Raw genomic sequence first — 17105 nt, 5'->3', positions numbered from 1 at the left:
CTAAAAGCGACCACGTAAAAAAAAAAAAAAAAAAAAACACAAAAAGTGAATAAATCAAGAATATCAAATTGTATTTCTACAATTACAAAAATTCATTGCAACAGATGTAGAAAATGCAATAAAAAAAAAAAAAAAAGAAAATAGGCATTCCGTGCCAAATCGACCATTTTTTACCCTAACCTGTAGCATTTTTGAAATTTTTTGAAAGCGATGAATCGATACATAAGCATCTACGAATGCTATAAACGGACGTCAATCGATCGATTTCACACGGAAGGCCGCAAAGTTTTCACTCCGACGCTTCTGTACTTTTATTCTTTCGTATACCGAAATTCCACGAATCGCACACCCGGATTTTGGAATTTTCGGTATTTCAACCCCTCTATTTTGTATGGCTGTTCAGCCTTTGCATTCCCTACTATTCCGATATTGCGGATGAATGAATATCGCTGGGGTTTGAATCCCCATAATCCCAAGGGTGCCGGCCGAGCGAGTATATCTTTGCCAAAAAGCTCTGCACTCGCCTCGTCCGACGGGACTTTGTACGATTTCGATGTGTTGCTATATATGTATTTATTTTTTTTTCTTTCTTATTTTTAAAAAAATTTTAATTTTTTTTCTCCACATCCAACCGTTACCCCATAAAACCACCCCATATTTATCACCGTCCCTTTACCCGTGTCGTCACTCCGTATTTTGCTTATACCAATATGAGTCTCGGTCAGAGTGGAAAAAGGGCGCTCAATACGAAAACCATTAATCTTCTAAGCGAATAGCAGAGCGGTCGTGTTTGTGTTGATCGAAAAAAAATAAAACATGAAAATAAAAATAGGACATAATATATAATTTAACGTTTTATCTGCTCGTCAGCTCGAATTTACTTGCATTACTTGTAAAAAGACAACCGAATCGAAAATATCGAAGTATATATCGGTCATTCCATGTCAAATTGACATGTTTTGAGTCTCACTAATTTTAATTTGTCTGAAATTATACTAGACTGTAGAAATTTTTTTTTTTTTTTTTTTTTTAATTTCCTCATTCTGAAATTACAGTTTACATTGATCATCTATTTCCCACATTATTAACTCTCACGCTGTGTATCGGGGTCAAATTTACCCCACGGTATATCCACCGTGAATTCGGTATAAAAAAACATGTATATGCACAATAAATTATCATAAAAATTCGCAATTCATTCGGTTAATAATCCGCGTCGTTTACATTTTGCAATATATTCATAACGCTGATAATTGTTCTGGACAACTAGTTACAATGAATCGTCCAAAAAAATTCTATTATATTTAAATTTTTGATAAACTAACGGTTTGTCCGATTTTCATTTTTCGTTGTGTAGAAAGGAAGCCGTTTCTAAGCTGTTGGAAAAATTCAGAAATTTATATTCCCGGCATTTGAAAGCAATCTTTAGTTATTTGTCGCCGTTCTACTTTTGACCCCGTTTCTCTTTTTTTACTCATACATTCGAATCAGAATCGCGATTCCCTCGGCCTAGTTTCACTACCGTCAAGTTGAAAAGTAGAGTTTTTCACTCCATTTTTCCTCCCGTTCATCCATCAAACTCGCTTCGAATTTTTTTTAACCTAATTTTACGTCGCTTGGCGCAATTTCTTTTTTCTGATTGTTATATCGAACCAATTTTATACATGTGTATCACATGGTCGTTCAATATTTATTATTGACAGCTTCCGTCTGCCGGAAAAGTTTATCGTCGCAGATTTTTTTCATCTCGGAAAGATCACAGAGTCGAGAACTTTAATGAATAAACAATTTTAATAAGTAGGGATACTTCGCAAAATTTTTTCGCAACCTTTGAACGTGTTAAATATATATTACCAGCAAACTTCCGGACCGCGCAGTTGACTTTACATTATAAAATTGATAAGATTACGATCAAAAGTTCAGATTTTATTATCCTCGTTCTGAATATTTATGGCTATTCAAACTTGGAGATTCTTTCCACAGTTATACAGATAGATGAATAATCTATAATTACAGTTATTATTTCAACGTCAAATATTATATTTGCATTGTATGATAAAGTAACTCGTAAATCGATTATGAAATTCGCGTGCATCGTAATTTCAGCCGAGATTTGCAATTGTTTGACTACCTTGTAACATTTTGCAGATCGTGGTAAAAACAACAGAGATTGTAGGTTTTTTTATCAGAAAAAGAATAAATTGTACAATTGTACATATACTGAAAAAAAAAGTCGAATCTAACCAGCGGAATTAAAAATCTCATTTTTTCTGTTCTAAGGCCCTTGTAAATAACTTGTACGACAACAATTTTATTTGATATGAAAATACTTTTATTTCGTTTGCTTTTTTCGCAAAACTTCATACTTTACAATTTTTTATTCTATCATCTCAAATTAGGGTTGCTTCATTGATGATGATTGAAAAAAAACCTTTATTAGCTAAATGAAGAAGAAAGTTAAAAAAAAGATTTCTTGTGAAATATGCGAAGAATTTTTCAAAAATCCGGTGTGACACGTGGAAATATTTCATCAATCATCCACGGTAAAATAACTCTCACTTCCAATTTTTTGAACGTCTTTTTTTCTTTCGCAAAAAGCTTGAAACAGTGAGCAGAAAAAAACTCCCCACCCTGGCTCTAATCTTAAAAATTTTTTCAGACATTTAAAACGCGTCGATCGCTAAAAAATCGTTTTAAAAAATGTAGAAAATTCAACTCGAGTCGGAAATATGAAAAAAAAAACTAGACAAAAATCATATAAAAATTCGCCGGGCCCAATTTTAGAAGTCAATGGTGTCAGGCCCAGATCGAATTGGTGTAGAATGCCTCATAAATAAGCGGAGTGTAAATTTGAAATTTGTACGATTTATAAGGATGGAAAAAACGGAGTTATCACGCAGCTGACGATAAGTGCGACTAACAAGTGAGAAAATAAGCTCTCAGCTCTCGTGCCAAACTTTCCAACGCCGTGCAAAATTTAGTCCGCTGCTTTAGGAGCGGATTATCCATATACACACACCGTGTACTCTACGTAACGTGATTTAAAATTAGATTCTCAAAGCCCCTCGACCACCTGCGTGAAAAGGGATCGCGAGTGAGTAAATTTTTTGCATTGTCTTTCTCTTCGCGACGATCGTTACAGGCGCGTGAAACGATCCACCAAATTTTGGCCAGATTTTTAGGCTCGAAATTCCGATCTTGTTTCAATTTGAGATGTGAAAAAAGTACTAAAACATTTATGACTCGGGTGGTGTTTTGAAGAGAATAGGACGATCAATTTTATCACGTGTTCAAGTTTTCAGATCTTTCTGTCGTCGGAAAAAAATACGAAACAAACAATTTTTTTTTTTTCTTTGGAATTAAGCATCGCCTTCTTCATTTTACTCTTGAATTAAAAAGAAAATCGAATTTTACCAAGACGAAATTTTTTTGGATCTTACTGCGATAAATGACGATTAAAAATAAATTCAAAGAAATTTTTTTTTTTGGACAAAATTTAAGGAAAAAAAGAACAAAGAACAAAAAAATCATCTCCATTTTCATCGCATTTTCGAATCATGACTAAAAGATGTGTTTTCGAGTCTTTGATGTTACAAAAAAAAATTCATCGATTTTAAAACTGTCCATATTTATGCAGAGGATATTTCGGGTCACTTTTACAAAATGGCGGTAAAATTTAGAAAAATCAAAGCTGTCGTTTTTGACCACAACAAATTGAAAAATTTTTTTGGACATCAAACGATACAGTTAGGTCTATGATTTGTTGGTTCGATCCGTACAATATGTATTAAAATATGTACTTTCAATTTTCGCCGGTGTATTTGTCAACGAATTATAAAATTTCAAATATCAAAGAAAGTTTTTTCCATGTTATTTCTGTAAGATACTTCGATCACAAAGTGGATTATATTGGAGTTGATATGGAAAGCTCAAATTTTGAGGGAATTTTCATTCGTCAATTTGAAAGCGTTCAAGTCTCTTGGATGATAAAAATTCAAAAACAACAAAAGTGTTGCGGACAAAAAGCTTTCCCATTTATCACTATAGAGAGGAAATATCGCAGGAAAAATACATCATCGCGACGAAGAGATCGAAGGAATCGAACGTTCACAAATGTTCATGTGTGTATTAAACGCACATGCAAACGCATTTTATTCAAGCACATATACACATGTATATGTATCCATGTAATGAAAGACGCAACATTTTTCATCCGCAAAGTAGAACGCCTCGTGTTTCCGATACTTCCAATAACCAATTTCACGTAATCTCGCTTGAGACGTGCTCAGATTCACGATGAATTCACGATGAATTCACGATGACGAGGCGATGCGACGCAGTGACTTTCTAGTTTTTGAATATTGAAATCAACATTCGCCTCTCGTTTCACGCGAGGAAAACACGCCTAGCTCTGCAAAACTCCAGTGAAAAGGAAATGCATGGTGAATTAATGGTTTCGCAGTGATAACCTTTTGGAAAAACTGATAAAAGTCTGAGAATTTTTTAAATAAAACTGAAACTTTATCTCATTGGAAAATATTAGCACGTTTTTATAGCTTCGATACGGTGATTCGAAATAAATATAATATCACATTTTATCACCTAATCCGTTTTCTTTTTTGTTTTTCTTTGCGAAAATTACAGTCTGTTGTTAGGAAATAGATTTGAATAAGTTATCGATCGGACGATATCAAAAGTGCTGTAAAAAAAAAAAAAAAATAAAAAACAAATTGGTATTCCATCAAGTGGCAGATCACTGGAAAACTCCGTTTTTCCGGTTGAAATATGTTGAAAAGTGGTGAGATTTGAAAAAATGTACCAACCGTGTTTCAAAAATACCGACTAACCGCTATTCTGCACGTCGAAAATGATTTTTGATGAATCGTGGTAGAATTCTATGTATTTTTTTATGTTTTGTTTTCAAAAATTTCTTTGCACCTCAAACTGTGCTTGAAAATATTCTCTTTCTTTTTTCCGGAAAATCTCACGGGATTAAAACATGGCGGTTTTTCCAAACACTCTGACGAGACCAGCGAGAAGAAGTCTGCGGAGGATAACAAGTTTGATTTATCCGAAACGAAACAAATGAGAGAACAAAAAACGAGCATTTTTCGAGAAAATTTTGCGGGTTCTCTTAAGTTGATTTTGGAAAACTCGACACGGAAGTTGCATGCGTAGGTAATAAACGTTTTAAACACAGAATTTTTCTTCCCACTTTGCAACTGGGATGATAAAAAAAAAACTTACTTTGTTTCAGGCAGGTTTAATATATAGATCACATTTATCACGATCAAGCGATTATATTCCGCATCGCTTTCCTACGTTAATTTCGCTTCTGTCGAGTATATTAATTGCCTCCCGCAGCCTGATTTCCGGTTTCCGTCGTATTATTTAACCCCCCGGCCTAAGTTTTTTCTTTCTCTGCTGTTAATGTTCCCATCCCTTTAAGCCCCTTGAACCGCTTCCTAATTTGTTCCATCCCTCTTTTCCTCTCTTTCTCTTTTCCTTTAGTTACACAACCCTCTTGACCATTTTATCTATATATATATATATATCTACTATATATATATATATATATATATATATATATATATATATATAGTCCAAGTCAATTTTTTCTCCACCCGTATGCTGTGGTAACTTTCGTGGGATTTTTCGTGTGTGAAATCGCTTCGGTCCTTTGCAGGTCCCTCGGCATAAAAGTGCGGAATGAAACAGTCGGAAAATTACGGTTACTCTCTATATTCGTACGCATAAATTGACACGCGTGACGGGTTTTTCCTTTGAAGAAGAAAACTCATCCTTAAATATCACAAGTCTCGCAGGAACTCTGCAACAATTTTTTATCAGTCAAAGATTAGCTCTCATCGATCTCTGAAATATATATATATATAATAACAACAACAACAACAACCATGATAATAATAACAACATCATCTCTTTAATATATCTATACGATTTCGAATTATATATCCGACTCATTAATTCTGCACGCGGAAATTCACAATCGGGAAATTTAATCGATGCTGGACGTAATTTGCAAGCGCTCGACTCGGAGTATTTAATTAAACACTGGGTTGTAGCGTTTAGTTTATTCGCGCGGCTAAGAGAGGGAAAATATTCTTTTACAGATTTTTTTTTTTTTTCACGTTGCCTTTTTAAGTTTCACGGAATTTTAAATAAATATTTATCCCGCAAACTTTATCTCGATGTTTAGAATTGACATTGTTTTTAAGAAAATGTTGTCAAATCTAAAATATGATTCGATGATCGATCGGAGAATTATTTATAGCTTGTAAAGAAAATTTAATTTCACATTTATATGACCATCCGTACGTTGGAAAAATGTTGAATATTTACTTCCTTCATACGAATAATCAAGTACAATTTTTTAATCCGATTAAATGAAACTTTTTTTTTGTGTACAATGAGACCAAATTTCGAGTTAAAAAACAAAAAAAATTTCCGTTGAGAACGATTCAAGGATAATTTTGACTTGATAACTCGCGACAATGTCCCTCGCCTTTTAGTTCCTTCTGTTTTTCAATACTATACGTTTTTTCTCTCCCTCTTTTGCCATGTGCTTGAAAAGGGAGTATTATACTTCTCTCAATCTTTGACGCATAAGTCTTTGCTCGGCTGGGCAATTCGTCATTCTCGTTTCACCGTGATAAAAGAAGAGAAAGCGTCTGGCTCTCGGTTCAGTGGGTTTCTTTCATCACGAAAAAGTGATGAAATTTAAGGGCCCCAGTACCTCGCCTTGCAAATTTAGCAGCCCTTATTATTTCGGAATCGAGTATCCCGTCTTTTACATTTCTCTTCCCTCCTCTCCCTTTCCATTTCTGTCTTCCATCTTATTGTCATACGGAAAGTTCGAAAAGGGGGGAGGCTCCGTTGGATTGATCGCTAGGGACGGAAATGTAGGGAGATCCCTTCTGGAAATCAGTGATTCTGGACGGAGACCCGATACGTTCGGTAGTAAAAAAAATTTCCCTTTCGCGATACGGGATCGCCAATTTGTTTAAGTCTCCCGCGTACCGCAATCTTGGCGAAACTCTGTTCGATTTCGTCCTGGACAATACCAGAGCTGCTTTTAAACGCGGGACGATGTTTGCCCACATCAGAGTTGACACTGGTATCCCTCGTTCTGTACGTGGACAAAAAGATTTTCTTTACTTTGAATCAATCCGTTGACTCACCGATTCCTGTGAGTCCATTTGAAATTTACTCTACTTTACAAATTGCGGTTTCGATTCGGGTTTACATTCGAATTAGTGTTTGCCTATTTCCACGCATCGAGCATCCAGAGAATTTTCCATGTGTGGTTGTTTACCGTGTGGTTTGTAAGGGAGTAAATATAAGTCACTTTCAAAGAATTAATATACTTTGAAATTGATTTATTTCTCAACCCAAGTTCAAATCACATTGACAAAATTTTCCGTGGGAGGAAAAATTTGTATATTGCAAAGATTTTTTCACACCGTTGATACGATACCGAAGATATGTTCCAGCGAATATACTTAGAATATCGTATACGATTCGAATCGATAATTCATGTTTTCGTAGGCTCATGAATTATGCAACATTTATTATAGTATTCTGAATAATCATTGGATAGTAATTATTATACAAACGAACTTCCGCGAAGGAAATTGTTCCACTTTTAGAATTTGTCAAACGTTTAACTTAAATGGAAACTTCACGCAAAGAGAATCATACGTGAAGACATATGAATAGAAAAATTGTCAAACTGAAAAGTCAATCGGATTAAACCTTGTTGAAAAAATGTAACCTTCTTCATTTAGATTGTCAATTTTGAATATTTTCACACAGAATTAGAGAGGAATTTTATTTGTTTGTGTAAAATGAATGCCAATTAACTCCAGTTCCATTTTTAAAAGTACAATCGAAATACTATTTTGTTTCTCTTGTTCCTCTTTTTCGAAGATAGTAGTGAATATACAGTGCTGTTTCTAGAATTTCGTCAGTTACCGACACTTAGCCGAGACACCAACCTACAATGTTCAAAGTTGGGTGATATCCCCACTCTGGCTGACTTTATCGATCGTCGGATCATTTAGTTGGCCGACGTTATCGATCATCCGATAAAGTAAGCCAGAGTGGGGATATCCCCCAATCCGGAACATTCTAAAATAAGGTTTGTGTCTTGGCTAAGTTTCGGTAACTCTCTCGGTATAGAAATCTGTTTCTTAAACCGGAACCGTATATATATTCACGGTTACCTTATTTTTCTTTTCGCTTTCGTTTTCAGTCTTGAAAAAAGAACGAAAAATGTTCGGATAATTATGGAGAAAAAGCAGAAATGCATGAAAATTCGTTCAACGATTACGCTGATAGTGTAGGCATGTATAACTGGAACGTGAAATGATCGAATTACGTACCTGAAGCGGGGTGTTTGTCTCCTGATGCTCTGCCCCCGGATACGGAGGGTATAGTTGAGCCAAACACATGACGGCTTCGTTGCAAAACTTGAGCCCCATCACCTCCTCGTCTTCCCTACCGTATCGAAAAGTCAGAGTCACCTGACCGTAGACCTGTTAAAAAATTGGAGCCATTAATCGTCGGTAAAGGGAATGATTATCTGATTTTTCGGTGTACAACTTTAATCTCTACACAGTTATAATTTGCAACTAATTGCTTCTCGAGTATAAAATAAATTTTTTTTCACGATAACAATTATTTTTCCACGTTATAATTTTGAATCGAGGTGATTATTATTCGTTTGAAAATTTGTCGACGTTTCAGTTCGTTCCAAGTTATTTACCCGTCTGAATAAATGTATGAGGGTATCTTTTTAACGTTGAATGAAATTTTGTATTAAATTTTTTAACGGCCTATAGTCGAGTTATGAAAGCATGTTTCTTTCTTTTTTTTTTTTTTTTTCACCTCGTTCTCAATATTCGTAACATTGTTACTTGAAACCGTGTGAAAAAAAAAATCTCCTTCAACAATATCCATACGTCAAAGTATACTAAAATTCGTAAAGAGCGAAAGAGAAAGAGAAAAAAATGAGAAACTCGGGTAGGAAAAGGAACGAAATTGTTCAACTTTTTACAAAAGTTTGAAATTGAATTTCAGCGACAATTAGATCGGTGAGACCTGCAAAACGAAACGGTGAATTGAGAGTTTGCAGACTTGATTTGCTACGGACGAGATTAAATCTTTCACCTCGGGTTTACGACTTTTTCCAGACACTCCCGTCGTCGTCGTCGTCGTCGTCGTTTCGACAGTTGACGATCGTTGTTTGCGAATAATTTATTACAGGTATGTACCCCGGCTGATTTGACTCGGTGAATTTTTTTTATTTTTTTTATTTTGTTTTTTTCTGACAAACCATGAAGATGAAAGTTTCTACAAACACAAATATCGGATAAAATATTCTCGTTGTCCATATATTATAAAGTTTAATTGCATAATTATTTATTCTCACGAACAGTTCTATCGCAATTTTATGCAATATGTGAATTCTTGTAAAATTCAATAATTCTTACCACATTATCAAACAACTTTTATACTCATTTCCTCTCTTTCTCCCAATTCGAGAACGAATTTCCAAAGAACTAGACTTGCCAAATTTTATTTATCATCATGACACGTTGCTCGGAAAAGTTTCGCGAATTCATCCCCTTGTGTACACTGTATCTGTATATATATTTTATATATAAGTATATATATATATATATATATACTTATTACATACGCATATGGGAATGGAGGTTGAAACAACAGATGTCAGTGCCTTGCAAAAACGTAAATGTACAAACATTGTCGCGATTTTTTGTACATGTCTGAAAAAAAAAAAGAATGACGTGTCACATCTACCTAAACATTGTAACACGAACAACTCCATCTTCTTTTTTCCTTTATATTTCTTTTTATTATCCTCTCCCCCCCCGCCCCTCATGTGTATAAAAAAAAATGATTTCCTCGCGTTACAAAAGTCAAAAGTTGAAAAAAAAAAAAAAAAGGACATCCCTCTGTATATTCTTCACGATTTCCAAGATGTTTTTTTTTTTTTTTTTTTTCCTTTCTTATTTTATCTCCGTTTTTGTTCCACTTTTATAATACACAGCGCCAAGTTTGCGGATCTGCTTCAGTTACACTGACCGAAAAACCGAAAGGACTAACCGCTCTGGGTAACCCTTAACCGGAAAACAACCCTCGCTCCTTTCGGTTCAGCAACCAAATTATTCACCCCTCCCTTTCTTTTGTAAACCGACCGATCCGCTTATCCCCTGACCGGGAAATTCGATTCGCATGCCAGGCTTGATTTCGAAACGCGTTGTTTACGTACGCGTCCTTGCATGTCGACAGTCGGAGAAGATAGTTACGAGTCGCGAATTATGTGGAACATATAGAATTGTCTGGGGAGATTTTATTTATTTTTATTTTTTTTTTTCTTATTTAGGTTAAAGTTTGATTCGGCAGGGAAACCTTTATTCAAGATCACAGTGTAAGAATTTGATAATTTTCCATACATAAGTAATTTTAGTGAAGTCGAAATTTGCGAATAACAATTTTCGCGATAGCAAACAAAAGTTAAAAAAAAAGTACAGATTTAGTGTGAAATTTCTTCGATTCGAAAGTTTTTCACGAACTTACTACGTTTTGTAATTCTTGATTAATAAAGTTAGTATATTTATATCGTAAAATTGTTAAACCTCTTTCGATATTTCTTCTTTACGTTTTTTTTTTTTTTTTTTTTTTTTTTTTTTTTCAGATTTCGTTTATTCCGATTCACTTTATTCTCGTCTCTTGTATTCCCTTTTCCTTTTATTATACCACATTACGATAAGAGAAGATCAAAGGGATAACGCATGCGATCACGGCCGGGTATAAAAAAATGTACCTCTGTGTTATTCAAATTCGCCCCCCCCCCCCCCCCCCCACCCCACCCCCCGTACCTATGAAAATGACATATCGCTAAATTGGTACGATGCAGCAATTTCGTATTGGGTTTACGTTACCTTTGAAAAAGAATATATCGAGATGGGATCGGGAGGGATGAAGAAGGAAAAAAAAAGATAGAAAAAAATTCAGGGCACTCTATTCGTTTCGTTCGTTTATTACAGCGACTTTCGTATTCTTATTCTCTTCGTTTTCTTTTCTCGAAACTTATATACCGACAGCTGCTGTCGCCACTTCTTGTATATATAATTAAAGGTATTTATTCTCGAGAAGTGCTTTCGTCACGTTATTATATGCAGTGTATAATATATATAATATATATATATAATTATATATATATATAGTGTTACTTGTTCGATGAGTAAATTTCCATTTTGCATTCAGCGTCTTGTACTCACTTTTGATTCTTTATTTTCTTTTGATTGACTCGATACAAAACGCGGGAAAGAGAATTTGACTTGCAAATCTAACCTATGTTAGGTATGTATAGAATAGAAATAATTTATTTGTATGTGCCTACAATTTGACTAAAAACTAATTTATTTGATAGAAGAGAAAAATTTGAGATATTCATACTGCAATGTTACTGTAAGGGTGGTTTAGGTCGGTGAATTTGAATCTGAAATCAGATTTTGAAAATTTTAAATGTCGGATTCAATATGCCGAATGAAAATTAGAAAGATAGTTTGAATACGACGAAAGTGTATTAGCGGTTTTAAGTTCGCTGAATGTAAATTTGTAATCTGTGCTAATTTTAATTTTCATTTGAATTTGAGTCTTTGAATGCGAGAAAATATCTAACATAATGTTAAAAATAGTATAAACACCGAAGATACAAAGTTTTGTCGCAATTTTTTCAATTACAAAAGTGGCACAACTTTTTCCACTCGGATGTGCTTCACTCGCGGTCAAGGAGTTGATACGAATTATATATATAATTAAGTTAAGAAATTTATCATATTAAAAAAGGTCGTATTACTGAATTTAATAAATTGAATCATTTTACGAAATAATTCAAATTCTGATTGATCAGAAGAAATAATTTACAACGTTTCGTAGAGCTAGTATGTAACGAGTGCAAATGAAGTGTTTTTTTTCCTTTTTTTTTTTTTTTTTCTTGCATTTTTATTTGTGTCAGATGAGACTGAAAATTATTTCTTCGAATGATAAGAATCAGAACGAGTTAATTTAAAAAAAAAATTCTTTTGTCAGTGCGTAATAAGAATAAATTTTATTCTTCATCAAGTCCAACTTGACGTCAATGTGTATAAATGACAATCGATTTATAGACTTTGTAATTCGGTGAGAAAAAGAATTTCTTTCAATTCTTCGTTTTCTTCTTTTCGTCTCACTCGGTATTGAATCAATTATAAAATGTGTGAATTTCAAATTTCAATCAATCGAACGTTGCGTCGGATGAAGAGTGGTTAGTCATATGCGATATTATGATCTACCGGTCGCACCTTTTTGTCCTGCAAGTAGTCAGGATCGACGAGAAGCACGCCCTGAAGACGGTCAATCTTTCCGGCACTCACCACGAGATCTCTGCTCGCCAAATACAGGGTGAGCTTGTTGTTCGACGACGATTTCTTGAACACCCTGTAAAACGAAAATCATATTTCACTTAAATCACTCGTAAAAGAATCTGCTCCTTTCAATCGAACCAATATCGTCGTGCAGTCAATTCTTACGACTAAGTAGAAAAAAAGAGACGAAAAACGAATTAAAAAAAAAAAAAAAGACAAAATCGCTCATCGTCATAACAGCGGTAATCATTTTTTTTTTTTTTTCTATTTCAGTGTCGGAATTTTTTTTACTTCCGACAATACTCATCCAACCTGATAAGAAATAGTTGCAGGGTTTTTTTTTTCTTGTTTTTCTTTCGTTCGTTTTCATTTCGAGTAAATGTAAGAAGATGAAAAAAAAAACAAAAAAACAAACCAACTTTCGTTTCGCTGCGACGAATAAAGTTGTTGAAATAAAACAAAACCGTTGAGGTTGTTTCATTTTTTTTTTTTTTTTTTTTTTATTTGGAAATTCGTTACTATTTCATTGAAATAATTTTGGAAAAAGTTGAACTGCAGAAATCTGGCCAACGTTTAAAACTAATCATAGCTTCGATATCAGCTGTCTTGCCGATACGCTTATAATATATTCGTATTTCACCGACTTCCGGGAGTAATAGAATCCGTCGCACGAAATGTATCTATAAATAAGAAGACGCGACCGTGACCCGGTGTGCTGATATTATCAATCGATATTTGTTCAAAAACTTTTCCGACGCCTATGCGTCTTTGAGTTTCGAAAAAATATAGAAAGCTTTTCAAAAGCTTTTTGCCGTCAGTTCCAGATTTCTAACGAATGTGATGTTTTTTTCTTTTTTTATTTTTTTTTGTTTGTTTTTAATTATTTTTATCCTCAAAAGCTTCACGATCGATCGCGGGCAAAGTTTCTTTGTTTATCAGGTTGGCCACATACCTGGGAAAATCTGGCAAACATGGAAACGTCATAGAATGTTTTTTCCCAAAAATTTGTAGCACCTTGTTTTTATACGTATACATATAGATATATGTATATAAAGAGTATAATAATAACGACACGATAATTTCTCTTCCTGCTTTTGAGAAAATTAACAAAACCAATATACTTAGCATATTTTATTATTGTTAATTAATTTCCAACCGCGTGTATAAGTTTCAAGGCAAAATTATTACATGTATAATCATCACGTCGCAGAAATATTTTTATGATTATATCTGCAAACTGCTAAATTGCGTCCAGCTCGTTATTTAAACTTTAAAAAAGATCCGGGTTGTTATACAGATACGTAATAGCTACGCATGGCGTTTTAATGGTGCAAAGTTAATTCATTACGAACAACACGATAACGATGCCATGGTTTAATTGAACGTGTTATTATGTAGCTTGTTTGTTTAGTTATGCCGAAATTCATTATATATACTATATATATATATAAATAAGCTCTTGAATAGAAATTTTTTTTTTTTTTCTTTGAATTTATGGTTTTAAATCTGTTTTATATTGTTCAGACAAAATTCTCCAATATTAAATCAACGTCGATTTGGATTTTACTTTGCATACTTTTATAAATCCCTTATGAAATTCCTCAGTTATTGAACTGAAACCCTTAACGTTTACAGACTTAATTCAATTTAACTTTACATAGTTTTTTTTAAATATTTACGATTCACTGAACGAACTTGTGAAACACATTACGGGATTGGGAAAAGTATTAATGTAAATCATAGTGAATACGTATAATAAGCGATAATAAAATATAACATAAATCAATTTGCTTGTATCAACAAAATTTTCAGTAATTAATTGAATTCTGCATACAATACGATGGTGAATATTGACCAGTTAATTAATTTCCAATGAGATATTGTGATCATTATAAATGCAGCTGGAATTGAATATGGAAAAATTTGTCAGTTCTGATTTTTTTTTATATTCAACTCTTCAGACAAAATAAAAACTTCTTTACCATTATACATTCCATATTTTTTCTAACGATTTATCCTTTTTTTTTTTCGCTAACATTTGTTTTCATCTGTTGAAGTAATCGAGTTTCTGCTGATTGTTCTATGAAAAAAAAAAAAAAAAAATAAAAAATAAGTATATTATTCTCGTGAAATCAATGTCGATTGTAAAATACAAAAAATAAGCAACAATTAGTCTGTAATATATAATAAAATTAATTTAAAGTCACAGGTGAAAAAAGTTAGCGATCATCCCGCTCTAATTTTTCAAAAGTAATGAACCAAGTTTTTTTTTAATCATCTCTGCAGAGTTTTGTGTTCAATTAGCGAACCCGCCTCCCGTTGCGCGTTATTTAAAAACTTTCTTCCCTCTCAACTGTCTCCGAATTTAATTCAAAATCCACTCGAAAAGTTCATACCCAAACCAAAATTTCTGCAGCGCGTGACGTAAAACTCTTTGAAATTGACACCTGTGAAAATAATCTAACTGTGCAGAATATGAAGCAAGAAAAGAAAAGAAACAAAAAAAAAAAAAAAAAAAAATACCCTTTCCAATTTTCAACAATTTGTCAACACAATGTATCTTATTTGTCAACACTCGCATTGTTTAATCCTATATTTTCAAACTTTACATTATAAAAATAAGTTGTCAATTTGAGAGTTTTTTTGTCCGTAATCTTTCGATGCAACCTGAATAATTTTCAAAATCTGACAATTGCACAAAGTTGATCTTACAAATCGATTCTAATCAAATTTCGTGCCGGAAATTCGCTTTCTGAAATATCGTTATAATTTGTCACGTCTAACTTCTTCTTTACTGCAGAAACTCTCGTCGTTTTTCATCATTTCGCGGGTTATCGGGGTCGTTAATTAATCACCGCGGTTAACCCCCCCCCCCCCTGCCCCTTTCGAAAAATAATTGTTCCTTATGAAAAGTTTTTTTTTTGTTCTCACGGTGATCTTTTACAATATCTTTATAATTCCGCGTTTTAACTAGCTGAAATTACAACTTTTTTTCCGCAAATTTTCCCGCGGAAAAACGGAGTATCGCATTTTCATCAGCATTGCCAAAGTCACGCCGGATAAATTGTATCAAATAATTTTACACATGATAAAAGGTTGAATGTATTTATTATACCTTTGACTGTTGAACGTTGAATCCGAAATAGTACCGAGGCTCGATTCTGTTTTTCTGAAACACAAACAGAGAGGGTGAAATGAATTTAATATCGGTACAAACGTTGATCAATTTATCCCAGCCTCGATCCTTATTTTAATTTCGTTATTAACGAATCATCATCAACCCAGAATTTTAATTCTCACTACCATTTGAATTTGACACGTTGATATATCTTTCTTTATGCAAATGATTCGCCAAAAATAAACTTGAGATCGCGTTTTTCTTATTGTCATTCAAATAACTATCATTATTATTAATACCAATATTATTATTATTATTTCGTTATTTAAACAATATTTTTAATCGATGTGACTGATTTGATGCGTTTTTTTTTTGAAATTGTCGATATCAAGAGAAGATTGAAATAATTACACCAGAAAGCAGTTTTTTTTTATAAGTTACGTGCACCACAAATCCGATTCAGTTCTTAACACAAGCCTTTCGTTATGCCGGGAAAATCTACTGAAATTTGAAAATGAACCGCGCATGCGCCAAATAATTAAATCTCATTGGTCGGCGAAATCTTCCCGCGGCGATATTCTTGTCCGCGACGCAGGCCAGCCAACCTACGCAAAATGTCTACGTTTGAATTTTCAAAGAGCGTGAGCGTTAAATTCCGACCGTTCTTTGAAGAATCGACTCTCCGACCCGACAACAAATGCCTCCGAAACCTTTCCGAGTCGCTGCCTCGATTATTTGAGATTCTAACCTCGAAAATTCGTCACAACTGCATCGCCGTCAGAAACAGTTTGACAGCCGAAAACTCGGGATGGCCAGCCTGGACTAATAGCCGATAAAACTCGCGCATGCGCTGTTGATTTTCAAGTTCGAAGAGATACTCCCGGTATATACAAAATCTTGGTTAAATTAACGGATAACACAGAAGTTTGATTAAAAAAAATTAGAAAAAAAAAAAAGCGAAAGAAGAAAAAATCAATTCAAAATATTTTTGTTTGTCTAATAAAATTTTTTTTCATATCAATTCAGAACTATCACCTGTGTACTTGATTGTTGTAAACGCGTAATAATGACGATGAAAAAGCAATAGCGGCGGATTCGCGACCCGCAAGGTGTTAAGGAAACTAAGGAGAAACTCTTCTGTCTCGTCTTTCGCCATTTCTGTTGTTTTTCTTCTTCTTAATCAACGACGAGTCCCCCGAGGCTGGGGCTTTAGTGCCGGCGTTTCGGCCCTGTGCGGTTTTCTTTCTCAGTGTGTTATAATATATATTTTTCTTATCGAATCAGCCTCCATCCTCCTCGATCAACCGAAATGCACGGAAGTGCAGCTGAAGCAACGCGCGCACGGCTCACGAGAGATTATGATCGATTTTTCGGCTGCCAAACGCGAGAAGAAGTCTTTTTATAAGTTGTCATTATAGATTTTTATTCTTATTTTACACTTTTCTTTTTTTAAACGTGACAAGAATATATAAATGAATATATATATATATATATATATATATTTACATATTATATATGGGGCATTGCATGTC

General features: G+C 33.9%; 2 protein-coding genes across 10 annotated transcripts in view; one reads left to right on the top strand and one right to left on the bottom strand.

Moving 5' to 3' along the window:
* LOC124180288 (14 kDa phosphohistidine phosphatase-like) overlaps positions 1-17105 on the top strand; it is a 124532-nt gene that overhangs the window by 47715 nt on the left and 59712 nt on the right. The window lies entirely within an intron of this gene.
* LOC124180282 (arrestin homolog) overlaps positions 1-17105 on the bottom strand; it is a 93768-nt gene that overhangs the window by 44528 nt on the left and 32135 nt on the right. For all 4 annotated transcript variants that reach the window (XM_046565599.1, XM_046565598.1, XM_046565601.1 and 1 more), the window contains exons 3-5: positions 15571-15624; positions 12393-12528; positions 8403-8555 (exon numbers count right to left, since the gene is read on the bottom strand). In XM_046565599.1, the coding sequence (XP_046421555.1) occupies positions 8403-8555; positions 12393-12528; positions 15571-15624 (343 nt within the window). The remainder of the gene's footprint in view (positions 1-8402; positions 8556-12392; positions 12529-15570; positions 15625-17105) is intronic.

This window comes from Neodiprion fabricii, chromosome 4 (assembly GCF_021155785.1).
Source record: "Neodiprion fabricii isolate iyNeoFabr1 chromosome 4, iyNeoFabr1.1, whole genome shotgun sequence".
NCBI classification, from domain to species: domain Eukaryota; kingdom Metazoa; phylum Arthropoda; class Insecta; order Hymenoptera; family Diprionidae; genus Neodiprion; species Neodiprion fabricii.
This window is presented reverse-complemented; position numbering and strand designations above follow the sequence as displayed.